The 15,443-nt window shown below is 42.6% G+C and overlaps 1 protein-coding gene across 2 annotated transcripts in view; it reads left to right on the top strand.

The window, feature by feature from the left end:
- The first annotated feature begins 8,025 nt into the window (after positions 1-8,025).
- The window catches only part of Frmd4a (FERM domain containing 4A), a 579,690-nt gene continuing 572,272 nt past the window's right edge, over positions 8,026-15,443 (top strand). Inside the window, exons 1-2 of one of the 2 annotated variants that reach the window (XM_034509726.2) lie at positions 8,026-8,374; positions 8,816-8,947. In XM_034509726.2, coding sequence (XP_034365617.1) covers positions 8,903-8,947 — 45 coding nt within the window. In that variant the 5' untranslated portion in view covers positions 8,026-8,374; positions 8,816-8,902. Of the gene's footprint in view, positions 8,375-8,815; positions 8,948-15,443 lie in introns of those variants that run through there. The other variant, XM_034509724.2, reaches the window with a different exon arrangement.

The raw sequence follows: 15,443 nt of genomic DNA, 5'->3' as shown, positions 1-15,443 counted from the left end.
TGCACCATGCCTGCCTGGACGCTGTCATGTTCCTGCCCTGATGATACTGGATTGAACCTCTAAACCTGTAAGTCAGCCTCAATTAAATGTTGTCCTTATAAGAGTCGCTTTGGTCATGGTGTCTGTTGTCAGCAGTAAAATCCTGAGATAGAAATTGGTACCAGGAGTAAGGTATTCCTGTGACCGCCTGACCGTGTTTTTGTGAGGACTATGGAAGAACTTTGGAACTTTGGGCTAGAAGAGCCTTTGGGTGTTAAGAGCTTTGTAGGATGTTCTGTAGGATCCTAGAAGGTAATGTTGAGAACAGTGCAAACGATGGAGGCCTGGCTTGTAAAATTTCAGAGGGAAGATTAAAGACTCTTATCTGGGCTGTTGCTATTAATTGGTTTCAAATTGTATCACAGCTTACTAATTCTAATTTCTTTTAGTCTTTAAATTTTTTGCTGTTGGGGTGAAGAGATTTCTCAGCAGTTAAAAATGCTGTCTTTTCTTCTAGAAGACCTAGCTTCCGGTCTCAGCACCCACAACTGCAGCTCACATCTGCCTGTAACTCTAGCTCTGGGGGATCCAATATTCCCTTCTGGCTCTATGAGCATGTGCACACATGTGGCATCCATTCATATAAATATACACATACACATTAATAGAAAAATAAATCATTTAAAAATGTTCATGTTGTGATGATGCATACCTTTAATCCAAGTACTCAGGGGGCAGATATCTGAGTTCAAGGCCAATCTGCTCTACAGAGTGAATTCCAGGACAGCTAGGGTTACACAGAGAATCCATATCTCAAAAAAAAAAAAAAAACAGAAAAACAAAAACCAACAATCAATCAAACAAAAAAACCCACCAACAACAAAATAACAAAACCAATAAAAATCTTTCATATCTCTAAAGTGAATAGTTATGCTATTTTAATGTTATTTTCTGTTAATTTTTGTCTAGGCAGTGAGTGGGTGATCTAGGTTATTTTCTACTTAGGGATCAAGCATTTCCAGTTTTCATGAATAGTGTTTTTCTTTTTAAATAAATTTGAGACTTTATAAATGCTATCTTGTTAGCTTCTGTACACTTTTGTGTTTTTACAGATATTCTTTTAAGATTGTTTAAGCAGGTAGCTCTGCTGTATGAAGACCACTTACTCCTTTGAGATCTTACTTCTCAGAAGTGTTAGGCAGATTCAGGTTAGTGATCAATCTATAGCTAATTACTCTTCACTGCTGGAATAAGTGCCTTCCGAGGATTCTGCTAATGTTTCATGATTTATGAGGTTTCCCAGGCTGGCTTCTGTGAGCATACACTATTTGGGGCCCCATGTGAGTACTAGCCACTGTTCTTTCTGACACTCTTACATAGCTGTTCCCTAGCTGTGATAGTCGACTTTCCATTTGTAGAACAGAGCAACTGGTACAGGTTACCTATAAAGTAAAAAAAGCCATCCTTTCCCCAGAGTTTTGTGTTGTAAACATTTTTAATCCCAATGCAGGGTTTCTATCCTACCTTAGGCCATTTAGTTCCTGGATAAAACACACACACACAACCTTTATATTTACAATAAGCCTTAATAAACACTAGATCTGGGCAGATATCTGCTCTCTATGCTATTAGAATCTATTTGTTTATTGATAATCCTGAGTTATTACTTACTATGTTTCATTCTGGGCTGTTCTTAACTCCAATTGGCCAACCCTCAGGGCCACATTTTCATGGCTCATCTAATCCATGGCAGCATCTCCTCCATTCTTCCTTCACCTTCTTTTCCTCGACATGGTTCTCCTCTGACCCTAAGCCCAAGAATCCTAAACCCCATCTGTCCAGCTATTAGCTATCAGCAACTTTATTTACCAATCAGAAATAACTTGGGGGGCAAGGTCACATATCGTCACTTGGGTCTTCTTGTGGACTCTCTGGGACAGCCAGGTCTTGGGGGCCCGCACTTAGCATTATAATACACAACAAGACCAAACTTCAACAGTTGTGTATATCTCATGCTTAAGATTAGGCATGGCATGAAGGTGATGGACAAATCATGGTGGAAACATGGGTGTGGTCAAATAGTCTCATCCTATGCTGCAGCAGAGAAAGAGCAGAGTTGCACAGTCCCCTTCAAGAGTACATCTCTAATTACTTATAGTAGTGCCCACTGTTGAAAATTTGTTTAAATCATTCATGTTTGGGGTGTGTACTCTATGAGCCTCTGTGGAGTGTGCAAGTCGGTTCTCCACTTCCATCATGCAGACCCTGGAGCTTGACGTTTGATCCTCAGGCTTGAGAGTAGATGCTGGTAATCTGCTAAGCCATCACCCAGGCTTCAGGCCTATCTTACAGCCTATCTTAATTCTACTATCCTGGTACATATAGATCCTGGGGAGTGGGGAGGGGAGTGGAAAGGGGGTGTTACTGATCATCCACTCACAGCATTAGCAGTGAATAACGGTTTCTTCACATACATGTGGGGATCAGCTTTCAGCTGAATACTTGATGAATGTTACTCTGACAGGGTCCTAAAAGCCATCTTTGTACTTTCTTCCTCTCTGGTACCCTGTCTTCTGAACTCTGTCCATCTATCTACTTGGGGTGGGGGACCACTTCCTCTACTTGGTTACTCCCTCTTCTGTGGCCTGGAAACAGTCTTAATTCAAGTCTGTGATAATTATACAATGTATCTCATTTGCTTCTGATTTCTTATGGGTCATCCCATTATGTTTTGTGTCCTTTGTGTTGGAAAGCATAGCTTCATGTATTTTTACAGTTTTTGTCTGTTTCATTTGGGAGAATAAATCTGCCCTGTTATATCTGTCTCAACCAAATGCAGATGTTTCTTCCTATCTTAGTGTAATAGAGATATGACCAATAAAATTAGATGCATCGTTTGATGATCAAATAAACATTTGCTTTAGAGATTTGCCTTATTTCTAAATAGTATTATAATTGCTATTAAGTTATTAGCTGAAAATAATTGTACAATGTGTCAAATTTCTGAGTTTAGATTACAGATCAAGAATGATTTGTTGTGGCCTAAATCTTTCCAAACTAGAATTTCAGATGATTTCTTGACATCCAGGGCTGCTAAACAAGGGTAAGATAGCATATGGATTAAAGGGGAAATTAAGTAGTAATGGTAGCTAGTATAATAGTTACTGGGAAGTAAATCAGGTTTGTGCATTCTGGCCATGCAATGTGTCAAATTTATTCAGTTTCTCTATTTTCATTTTCAAAATTAAGAAGAGATTGGTGGGAAATTAATAGCTATTGAATGTCTACAACGTGCAGCCTAAATATAGGTCCAATGGTTACTAGCAAGATGTTTCAGTGAGTAAAGGACTTGCTGAGAAATCCTGGCAATCACTTTAATTCCCAAAACCCATGCAAAGGTAGAAAGGGGACTGACTCCACAAAGTTGTCCTCTGACATCCACATGTACATTGTGACATATATACTACACAAGCATGCATGCATGCATACATACACACACATACTTTTTTTAAGTAGAAGAAATAATGTTTGAATCTTACATCCCATTTGTGAGCAGAAGACAGACTTCTATCATGTGGATTTCTGGAATTTAACTCATTTTGTTAGGCTTGGCAGCCAGCATCTCATTGGCCCAGTGGCTTCTTTGAAATGGCTTTTGATAGATGAGACAATGACCTACCTTTCACTTACAGATTTTTAATTCATTAATTTTGTGTATGTGTGTTTCTTTGTGTGTATGCTTGTGTGTGTAGTTTGTGTATGTGTAGAACTTAGAGGACAACTTCTCTGTCAATTCCTGCTTCCAACTTTCTTGAGTCAGGGTCTTTTTTGTTTTCTACTGTTGCTCTGCCTACTTGAGTTTCTTCAGTTTACTATTCCTGAAGGTCCAGGGCAGTTCTCCTGTCTCAGCCACTGTAAGAGTGCTGGGGTTGCAGCTGTGCTCCACCATATATGGCTGTTTGCAAGGGTTCTGGGTATTAAACTTAGTTGTCTGGCTTGTGTGCATTGTGCTTTTACAGCTGCACCATCTCTCCAGCCCTACACACACACACACACACACACACACACACACACATATAATGTACTTCCATTTTACTGGCCCCACCTAGTCCCTTCCTGAATAATGCACCTTCTATTTTCAAGTCTTTTTTAAAAGTACAAAATACCCCCACATGCCCAAAGAAGCTAAACAAGAAGGAGGGTCCAGGCAAGGATACTTAAATGTCATTTAGGAGGGGGAACAAAATAGTCATGAGAGGCAGAGGAAGGGAGGGACCTGAGTGGAAGAGGGGAGGGGAAGAAAAATGAGGGGCTAGGATCAGGCATGGGGAGAGACAGGAGAGAGGCTCAAAGAGTCAGAAGAATGAATGGAAATATGCAGCTATTGGGATTGGGAGCAGGAGGAACCTCCAAGAAGTCCCAGAGACCTGGAATGAGGGAGGCTCCCAGGACTCAATGCAGGTGACCTTAGCCGAAATGCTCAACAGTGGGGATATGAAACCTGAAGAGACCAACTCCAGTCGTCAGACAGGACCTCCAGTGGAAGGATGGGGAAGCCAACCTATCTACAAAACTTTTGACCCAAAATTGCTTTTGTCTAAAAGAAATGCAGGGACAAAAAGGGATCAGAGATGAAGGAATGACCAACCAGTGACTGGCCCAAGTTGGGATCCATCCTATGGGTGAGCACCAATCCCTGATACTATTACTGATGCTAGGCTGTGCTTGCAGACAGGAGTGTAGCATGGCTGTCCTCTGAGAAGCTCTACTCAGCAGCTGACAGAGACAGATGTGTATATACTCACAGCCAAGCATTGGACTGAGGTAAGGGGCCCCTATGGAAGAGCTAGGGGAAGGACTAAAAGAACTGAAGGGGATGGCAACCCCAGAGGAAGACCAACAGTGTCAACTCACCTGGACCCCTGGGAACTCCCAGGGACTGAGCCACCAACCAAAAAGCATACAGGGGCTGGTCCAAGGCCCCAGGCACATATGTAACAGAGCCTTGTCTAGCATCAGTGGGAGAGGATGTGCCTAATCCTGCAGAGACGTGATGCCCCAGAGTGGGGGATACCCAGGGGAGGGCTACCCTCTCAGAGGCGAAGAGGGATATAGTGAGAAAAGTTCTGTAAGGGGGACAGGGAAGAGGGAAAGCATTTGGGATGCAAATAAATTAAATAATTAATTAAAATCTAGATTTTGCATATGAGAGAAATCATCCTGCTTGTCTTCTGGAGTTTGTCTTCTTTCACTGAACACAATGATCTCTGTTGTAGTAACCAAAAACAACTTTCATTCTTGCTTAACCCTAAAAACCACTCCAGTGTATGTGAAACTGCAGGTTCTTCATCCACCCATCTGTTGATCACTGTTTTCTAGATAAATGTTTGTTTAATATAGATTAATTCTTCATTCCCAAAAGTGTTCCATGGTGACTTATATTTCCTATGTCCCTATCTCTACTACTTTGAGGTCCTCCCCCACCATTTGAGTATCCTCCCCCACCCTCTGAGGATGCTCTCCACCCTCTGAGTATCCTCCCCCACCCTCTGAGGGTGCTCCCCTACTCTCTCAGGGTGCTCCACCCTCTGAAAGTGCTCCTCCATCCTCTGAGGGTGCTCCCCCACTTGGCTCCTTCACCCTCAGTCTATTCCCTTTTTCACCAACTGCCTACATTCTACCCTCTCCCAGAGTGAACCCTTACTCTGGACTCCTTATCCATAGTATTTGACACTCCTGTTATTTCTCAGCATACCATTGAGCACATCTGGATGTTTGGAACTAGGAGTGTAAACAAAGTAAAGGGGCACCCAGTTCTGACACTTGATTATTCCTCTCCAGTTAGAAGATAATAGCAAGTGGCTAAGTTCACTTTGCCTTGCATATGTGTATAACATGTCAAAAATTAAATTTAAAATGTAAAACGTGTTAGTAAAGAAAGCACCTAAGAACAACCAAACAGAAAAGCCAGGAACTATTTCATTACCACGGGTGAAAATTTTGGCATCTAAAGCAATACAATCCACATACTTTTAGCCTATTTGATTTGCTTACTTCCTGCATTTTCTTAGGCCCTTGTTTTCCCTAAAATCCAGCCACTTTCCAATTAGGGGGCCCTAGCTGCTGTCAAGGGTGTTTTAACTCCTAGTGCTATTTGCTAGCCCCACCCCCTCCATGAGTCCAGGCTCTGGGCCTGACTGATCATGTACACTGGGCTGGGGTAGAGGGAAATCTACCTTGTAATTTCTTCTACTTCATTCCTGCTTTGCCCTCACAGCCCCTGAGATCATTTCTTCCTTTCAGTGAGGTGCACACAAGAGATGGGTTGCTTTCCTTCATTTGTTGAGGGAATCTGGGGTTCCAGAAGATATGGGGTAAGAATTTCTACACAAAGGAAGCCATAAACAAAGGTAACTGTGCCAATGGCCACAACTGCGGTAGATGACTGTCTCTTAAGTCTGTCTCTCCATTCTTTTGTTCAACTGGATTTCTCCACATTCGAAGCCACCTCTGCCTGTCTCTATAGTATAAACCCACCCCCTGTCCACACATGCCGCTTGAAGTAGCTTCAACTGTACTGCTTTCTTACAAGTACATGGTCCACGTAGAACCAAGCAGCACAGAAATGTTTTACAAGATACCTGGTTATTCCTCGGGACTCATCTCAAAAACTAGCCAGAAAGGACTCTCTTGTCTCCATGCTACCTAGCAGACTTGTTTTTAAGGCACCTGATAGCGTTCTCCATATCTTATATTTGTAAACAATTCCTGTGCACATCTCACCTCCTCCAAGATTCAGAGTTCTTTGAAGGCAGAAGGGCAAAGCAGGCACTGTGCAGTTATGAGCTGAACATTCAGAAGGGTGAGGATGGGCCAGAGTGAAGGTCCCCAAGTCAGTAACAAGATGTGTTTCTTATGTCATCGTTTCTTGATCACCAATATTAAGTTTTAAGTATTATGACACTCTCTAGTATGTCCACAATCTCCTCACAGTTCTGGGCTTTAAATCTTCAGGTCCTTGGTGGCAGGAAATGATTCTCTCAGGGACTCCTGAGATCAATGATATTTGAATCCAATCAAGTAACATGGAATAAAGGTTCTAGGTAATTCGGGCACCATAGGAGAAATTAGAGGAGCATCTTTCAATTCATTCATTTATTTATTCATTCATAGAGAATGATTTAGCAATTATTCTGTGCTTCATTCTATGGTGAACATATAAACACCTTAGAGCACTTGTTCTCAACCTTCCCTTTAATAGAGTTCCTCATGATGTGGTGACCCTCAACCGTAAAATTTTTTTCAATGCTACCTCATAAGCCTAAGCAATGATCTCTGAGGTTACCCTCTGGCCTCCATATGCATACACGTACATCTGCCCATTGATTTGTGAACACATGCGTGTGCACGTGCATGCGCGCGCATGTGCGCGCGCGCGCGCGCGCACACACACACACACACACACACACAAAGTATATAGGGACTTGTTCATAGGAACATGTAAAAACTATTTATTCCTTCCTTTCCCCAGGTTCCTCATGTGCAATATCAATTTTCTTCTCTCTGCATTTCACACCGTCTTGTTAATTTCCAGGCATTTAGCGGTCTTTACAATAGGTAAATGAAAGCAGAGATCAGGAAAGGACATTAAAAACTACTGCCAGAAGTGTCAGCAATGGACATTTAATTAAATGAGAATCCATAAGAGGCTATGAATTTCACCGTGCGCCCATAAAGATGCCTTGATTTGTCTAATTTGGAGGAAGACTTAAGAGACACTGAATATATAGTATATATGACATAAAGCAAAACCGGTGGGCAGCCTCCTGTTTTTCGTTTTCCATTGACATCTTCAAGGGAAAAGTATCCCAATGAAAGGAATTTGAAGGCTAATTTGCCTTTTTGTCTAAAGCAGTGTCCTTTCTTACCAATTAGCCTTCTCTGCCCTCCCTCTTCTGCACTAGGGAGGATCCTTCAAAATTCCTAACAGGCAGCCCTGTGGAGAGATGGGAGGGAAAGGAAGGGAGGGAGGAAGGGAGGGAGGAAGGGAGAGAGAGAGAGGTAGAGGGTGTCTGGCTGTGTACATGTGGTACAGGCAGAGGGATCAGAACGCTCACAGAACAGGCAGCGTAATTCCATGTTCTTCCTAAGTACCAGCCCTGCGTGGAGCTCTGCCTGCAGTCTACTTGGAGAGGAAAAGTAGATTTGGGGGAGATGGAAGGGGTCAATTCCTAAGTGAGTTGGTCCTCACTCAACATGAGGGCATCTGCTGATCTCCAGTAACTGCCCGGTGCCTCCTGGTCAGACTCTGCCCTCTCCCTCCCAGATACTTGCTTTAGCAGAAGAGACACACCTTTCTGCAGCAGGGAAAAGCAACTGACCAGATTGCAAGCCGGTAGGTTGTGACATTCAGCATGTTTATGCAGCAGAATTTGCTGAGAGATGCAGGGGGGGCGGGGTGTTGGTCGGGCTGGCTGATTTATCTGCAATGGGGAATGTTTTATTTTAATTGTCAGTTCAAAGCAGAATTGTTGCCTAGGCTAAGGCGGCAGCTAGAATTGCTGCGTTTCAGACTCCTGTGCTGCGTTTGTGTTCCATGTGGTTTCTGCATGCAGCTTGGAGAAGCTAGGGAGAGCTCACCTTTAAATAACCTGCAGCTTGCTATGCGCCTTCCGCTCCATATGTATTTTTTTGCTCTTCCTAAGCACAGTTCCCACCCCATCTTCCTAACATTCCCCCCACCCCCGCCCTCCTCCCCACTCCGTGGGAAATGTGGTCTAGCTTCACCTTGAGCCCTTGGCTCCCTAAGTCTGTATGTCTGGCTGCTTTGCCCTAGGTGCCGGTATATGCTCTGCAGCTACCCTGGGCCCAGGCAGACTGATTCAGCAGAAGCGTCTTTGCATGGGAGTCGCAATCAGGGACCATGGCAGTGCAGCTGGTGCCGGACTCTGCTCTCAGCCTGCTGATGGTGAGTGTGCTGGGGAGGAGGTGGGGCCCAGGAGGCCCCCACTCCAGCCTTTCCCTACCGCCTCGCCTAGGGGACTGCTGCTAACTACTGCGGCTGCTGCCATGGCTGCAGACATGCAAAGCAATGCGCTGCTTCATCCAGCAGGCTCCCGTGAAAGGATTTCTTGGGTCAGAGGATTAGCGTGACTAAGCACTCTCAGGGAAGAGAAGCAGTAGATTTGCCATTTTAGAAACTTGTTGCTGCTGCATGCTATTTTGAGAGACGTGCTGACAAACAGGTGCTAAGGGTGCCTCCGAATGGATTTCAAGACGCCTCCCATTCGCCCAGCATCCTTGGCTCTGGGGTCTTTCAATCTAAATTCTGAGAGTTGTGCTTGTTTGTTTGATTTCTTTCCGTGCCAGCTGTGGGATTTACAAAAAAAAAAAAAAAAAGATTATTTTAATTTTTGCGGGGAGGGAGGGGCTCCAGACTGAATGAATAAGGTTATCTTTCCAGGTTCCCCTAGAGAACCCAGAGCGGTTCAGGGTGGCCCTTTCGACAGTTCCACTGCCAAATTAGTGGACACTCCTCTCCCATCTCCAGCTGGCAGGGAGACATTGACATTTATATGCATATGAACTGCTGACCTACTTTAGATCCCTATGGTTTTTTTTTTTTTTTTTTTTTTTTTTTTTTTTTTTTTTTTTAATGATATTAAGAAAGCTGTTGCTCTTAGCGCTTTGAAGCAAGCAAGGACAGCACCAGCCCCTAGCCACCCAGTTGGCTTTCTTCGGCTTGACCCTGGGTTCAGTTTGCTTTGCTATCTTGGCTCCCTCCTCTTCTGCTGCCCAGTAGTTTACAGGCCCTGGCAACTCTGCCTCCGGAAGAAGGCTGCATCAGCTTGGCGTGGGAATGTACCTAACATTTACTCCGGAGAGTTTACGAGCAGAATCTAAGTGCTTCTGTACGGTGTATTGATCTGTGTTTTTTGATGGAGATGGGAAAGTGCATCTTGGTGAGGGCTGATGAGTTTATTAAGGCAATGTGGAGGAGTGGCTAGAGAGAGCTTGCCTCCTAAGTGGCCAGACTTAACGAATTAAGAGGGACTTCCTCCTTGTGCTCCGTTAGCCAAAAAATAAAATATATAAATAAAAATGGAATTTGGTGCAAGGAGTCACTTGGATTGTCAGAAATTGCGTGAGCCCCTCGGACTTCTGGTCGAACCAAAGGAGGAATTAGAAGGAATGGAAGGCATTGCTTTAGCCATTACTCTTTAAATGGCTTCCCCACTTAATTAATGCTACTGTGCAGTATTGCTACATATTTCATTGTCTACTGTGGGTCAATCAAGTGCATGGTCAAAAATCTGAATATTTGTTAAGGTTGCTAATACTGTACCCCAGTGTCTGTGAGGAGAAGGATGCTTCAAAAAATGCTGGAATCACAGAACATATGCAAAAGATACAACCATACACACTTCTCTGCATACACATACATACACACACACACACACACACACACACACACACACACACGTTGCCTGGTACTATCTACTAAGATATAAACACTGCAGCATGTTCATAGAGAGAAAAAGGTTTGTTAGGCCTGCCTCTCTGCCTCTGCACTGATGCTTGATTGTATGTCTGTGTTTACTACAAGACCCTGAGGATGAGTACTTGGTATTCAAGCAAAACAAAGCTTTGCATCCTAACCCATTGGGCTATCACTGCTGTGCACAACCACGTAGGCTCCTAATATTAATATTGTCTTGGCTATCTTCTCAGTTCAGAGTTTATTCTCTACTCTGCCTAGTACTCACTTCCTGACTGGATTAAAGGATTGTGATCTTTTCTCTTTGAAAAGCTAGGAAAGCAGCCCTTGACATGGCAATGGACCTTTAGATTAGAGCCCCTGGGAGCACTGTGTGTAACCAGAGTCACTACTGGTTCACATTTGGTTCAAGGGAGAGTTCCCCTAAGAACTTAGGTACTTTTTGCCTTTTAAAGGGGGTAAATTCAAAGTAATTGCTTCCTAGACCTGTCTTTCCATAATTCTCAAAATTTATAAACAAGTGAGAGAGAAAAGAAATGAGAAGAGGCCATTTAGTGGTGCTGCCTTAGCCGGGGAGTTAAGGAGGGATGCTATATGCATTATTATGTATTCGCTCATTAATTAGCCAATCAGCTTTCAGTATTTATCAAGCACCTGCTCACTGGGGAGAGTAGCATGGTATAATAGCAAAAGCCATAACTCATGAAAGCATGGCTTCAGGAAAGGTCAATACCGTGCGTGCTGAGTGCAGTTGTGGTTTGCTGCTGTGGAGTCCTTGGGCTGCAGGAGTTACAGTCAGCTGAAATGTTTGTTTGCTTCTGGAAGCAGGGGGTCTGGAGAGCTAAAGAGCCCTGCATTCTGTCTCCAGCTTCGCCACTTACTGGTAGAATTGTGCATGTCACTTCCTCTCCTGTCCTGGTTATATAGCCTGCTAACAGGGAGGGTCTACTGCCCCTTTCATTCTGTGGAGCAAAATACGCTATCTGGGAGGAAGCTCCCGAATAGCCACCTCGAGTACTTTATTCAATGTTGCCACTTTTTCACCCCAACCCAGCACACAAACAGCATTGCTTTTTTTTTTTTTTATTTAAAAAAAGGTGGTGTTTGTTTCCACCCATATGGCTTTTCTGCAAGAGAAAGTATGTTTCAAATTATTAGCTGGTTGTTCATACTCTTCTGTCAAGAGCTCAACCCCACAGACAAAACCCACTGACCTCAAGACAGTGCCTAAGGTGCCTTTCCCAGTTAGATGTGGGTCATTCGGGAGAAGTCCAGCATTGTGTGCTTGCCCTCTGGGAGCACTGCACTGATTCTTTCAATAGAAGGTGGGAAGGGTCAGATGCTTGTGAAAGTTGGAGCAACTCAAAGAACAGAGGATGAGTGAGTGGAAGAGCAGATCAGCCCTGGTGAGAAGACAGCCTCACATGCAGCAGAGACTCACCCACCCATCAGTGTAGAGATGCCAGAAATCCAAAGAAAGGGCTGCCTTGTTTCCGATGTTACTCCATACGACTAATTGTAGAGCAGGCTATTTGTCATTTGTTGAGGCCACGTGAGTTCAGGAAAGCTGCAATGGCTGGAGCATGCTGGTATCCAGGGATTTATTATTGATTGGTTGATTAATTGATTGATGTATATTGATATAGGGTATTTCTGTGTAACCCAATCTTTCTTGAAACACTTGTTCTTCTTGCCTCTTTCTACTTCCTGAGCACCGGGCTTCCAGGCATGCGACACCATACCTGCCTTGGTGATCACTCATTTGTTCATCCAGAATATAGATATATGACTAAGAGGCTACCAAGGTTGTCATATGCCATTTTGTGCTCTGGATTATGAAGGCTCATGTTTTTGAGAAAGGAATATTAAAGCATTTCAAAAACTTTTTTGTTACATTTATGCGTGTGTGTGTGTGTGTGTGTGTCTGTCTGTCTGTCTACAAGCATGGGGAATTTAGAGGACAAATTTTAAGAGTCAGTTCTGTCTTTCTACTGTGTGGGTCCTGGGGAAGGAACTCAGGTTCATGAAGCTTGGGAGCAAGTGCATTTATACTGCGCCCCATCTTGAAAGCCCTACACTATTTTTTAGATTAAGTTAATCCATGAGGCAATAAATAATAAAAACTGTGCTGTTCTATAAACAAAATGTCCTTCCATATGTCATCCAATCACTTCCAAGACTTTTTTTTTTTGAGACAAAAACACCTGGTAATTAAGCATCAAGAACCTGTCAATGGCCACATACCTGAAACTGATGGCCCAGAGTCCCCAAATCAAGGCTCACTGCTTCAGTATTTAATCAAAGAATTTGACATCCAGGATCTTCTAACACATTAGATGAGTGTATATTTTTTGGCCTAGATTCAAACATTCTTTTCTTCCAGTGTTTCCAGTCAGAAAGTCCTGTCCTCTTGTTTAATATCTATTATTTTTCTGCATTAATATACGAGGTTGCAAAGATGGTACAAGTTGCTGAAAGATGCCTGAGTTAACACTAACAGGAAGGACAATATTTTTATCGACAAGAGACTCCTCACGTGGTCAGTGTTCTATTCCTTGAACTGTTTTTGTTGATGCTGGTGGTGGTGGTTTTTTGTTTGTTTGTTTGATTGATTGATTGTTTTAAAAAAGAATTTGCCAAGGTCATGTTTAACAGTAGAAAGATTTAATGTGTGGAAACTCAAATTCACAAGCCAGAGAAATTTGTAAGTGATTCTTTGTAATAAAGGAAAGAAGTGAACGAGATGAGTTCCTTTCAGATGTCTGGCCTTCTCTAAATGAAACGTATGTGTAAGACGACTTGAGAGAATCACATGATAAATAAGTGAGACTTCACAGAGCACATCACCAAGTGAGCCCAGGATGGAAGACCTGGATTCAACAACTCTGGGGCACAATCAGAGTGGGGACGTGGGTTTACTGAAGCTTAGGTAAAAATGTTAAAAATGGAAGGTCAAGAGAGGGAGTTTGAAGTCAAGGAGCAAGCGGATTTTAATGGAGTCTGGATTGTTTGTTGAATGAAGAACTGGTAGCTTTGGAGGGATTTCTTTAGGGGCACAAAGGGTTACAAGTTCAGGAGGGCAGGTAGAGGTGTTCTTGGAAGAGTCAAAGTCTTAGTTCTATTGCTATGGTGTTTAGCTCTCCTCTCCCACTGACCTGTGACAGATTTATTCAGGGTTAATAATGAAATTTCCCCACATCCCCAATAGCAAAAGGTAAATAGAATTTGAGTTCTGCCCCCAGGAAATCTTGCTTCTGTGCTACTATTACTACGTTTGATATTTTCCAAACTGCTTTTGTGTCTGTAGTTTTGCTAAATGCACCCCACAATACAGGAAAGTCAGGAAATGTATCTCCCTGTTCTATGAAGAAGCTAAGGTCCAGAGAAGGTAACCTGCTCGCCCAACAAGCCCCAGAAGACTTGTGATGATGCTGAGCTACTATACTGACTTTAATGACAGTTGTCATAGATTGATAACCTGTATAGAAACTTAGAGAATAATAATAATATGCTAATATAAGGTGTGGACTTCTGAACATCTTCAAATCCGGTCATCCAACCATAGGCACTGGGTACTCAGGTATAAGGTAGATCTGATTATTAATGTTATTTACTCCCTAGGAGGGCTGTTCCCAAACTTCTATGGGAAGTGGTTATATCATTGTTACATCTAAGTCAGTAGCTAATATCCTTCTTAAATTCAGTTATCTATCTTCTAAGGTTGGATTTCTTGATCTATAACTAAAATCTTGATATTAGTGAAGTTTAGCTAGTGCTTAATGTATAAATGTATCCCTTTTAAAAAGGAGAGATTTGATGTCAATGACAATAATGCTAACTCATATTAATTTTGCTAAATTTGTAAATTTTCATTTTTATCTGATCTGTCTTACTATATTTAACTAATGGAAACCTACTCAAACCACAGCATTTGTAAAAAACAGAAAAAAAGAAGTAAATCATTTATGTAACTGGGGGTCCTTCCTCAAGAAGCAGCTCTAGGGTTACCAGTCGTGAGGGTTGATAAGCACAGCTAAGTAAGCAAGCTTCTCCTCAGCTGTCCATGGCTTGCATATTCTCTCTGTCCCTCTGAATAATGAGCTGGCCCTGGGCCAATAACGGTCTGAGAACAGGGATTTCTGACGAGGCAGGTTGGATTCTGGGACACAGACCTTTGAGGAAGTTAGAGGTATATCAACTGACTGGTGATTCTGCCCAATCCAATGGAGCAGAGAGATCAGCTTCCAGAGAAGGGCTGTATCCAGAGGGAGGAGCAGAGTCTGGCAAGGCAGAAACAAAAGATACCCATTTACAGTGAATGATCTTTGTACCCTAGACACCACAGTAAGGCTCCAATAACATTAGCAAGAGAGATAAAACACCAACCAAGCACTGGTCAACTTTCCTTCAAAATAAATGTATTTGGAGAAACCCAATTGTCTGATTTTTTTTTTTTTTTTTGGTAGATCAAACAAATCTCACCATCTGTAAAATGAAATGACAATGACTATATATGACTTAAGATAATTCACTGAGCTACTCATGCTAAGTCTGTAGTGCTCTCTCGGCCCAGAGCAAACACAGGCTCAATATTAAAGTGCTTGCATTACCATAAACTAACAGAAAACAACTATCCTTCTATCTATCTGAACTCAACTCCTTGGATTCCTGTGTGAGGCAAACTCAATACAAAAAAAAAAAAAAAAAATAGTAATTGCCCAATTCTGTCTCAGCACCCAAGTCTCTAAGCAACAAATGACCACTTTTGGACGAGTGGCCAATGCGTTTGGGAAAAAGATGTTCCCAGGGTCATGAAAAACTATTCCAGTCACACACAGATTGAAATTTACATTCCTGTCTTCAATCACCAACAAAAGTCTCTTACCCTCTGAAGATAAATGACTAAAGTATAGGCAGCAATATGTTCTTTCTGGCAAATGTCAGATGCATGCCTTTCAGAACTGCC

The sequence above is a fragment of the Arvicanthis niloticus genome, chromosome 8 (genome assembly GCF_011762505.2).
Source record: "Arvicanthis niloticus isolate mArvNil1 chromosome 8, mArvNil1.pat.X, whole genome shotgun sequence".
Classification (NCBI taxonomy): Eukaryota; Metazoa; Chordata; class Mammalia; order Rodentia; family Muridae; genus Arvicanthis; species Arvicanthis niloticus.
Note: the sequence above shows the minus strand (reverse complement) of the source record. Positions and strands in the feature narration are given on the sequence as shown.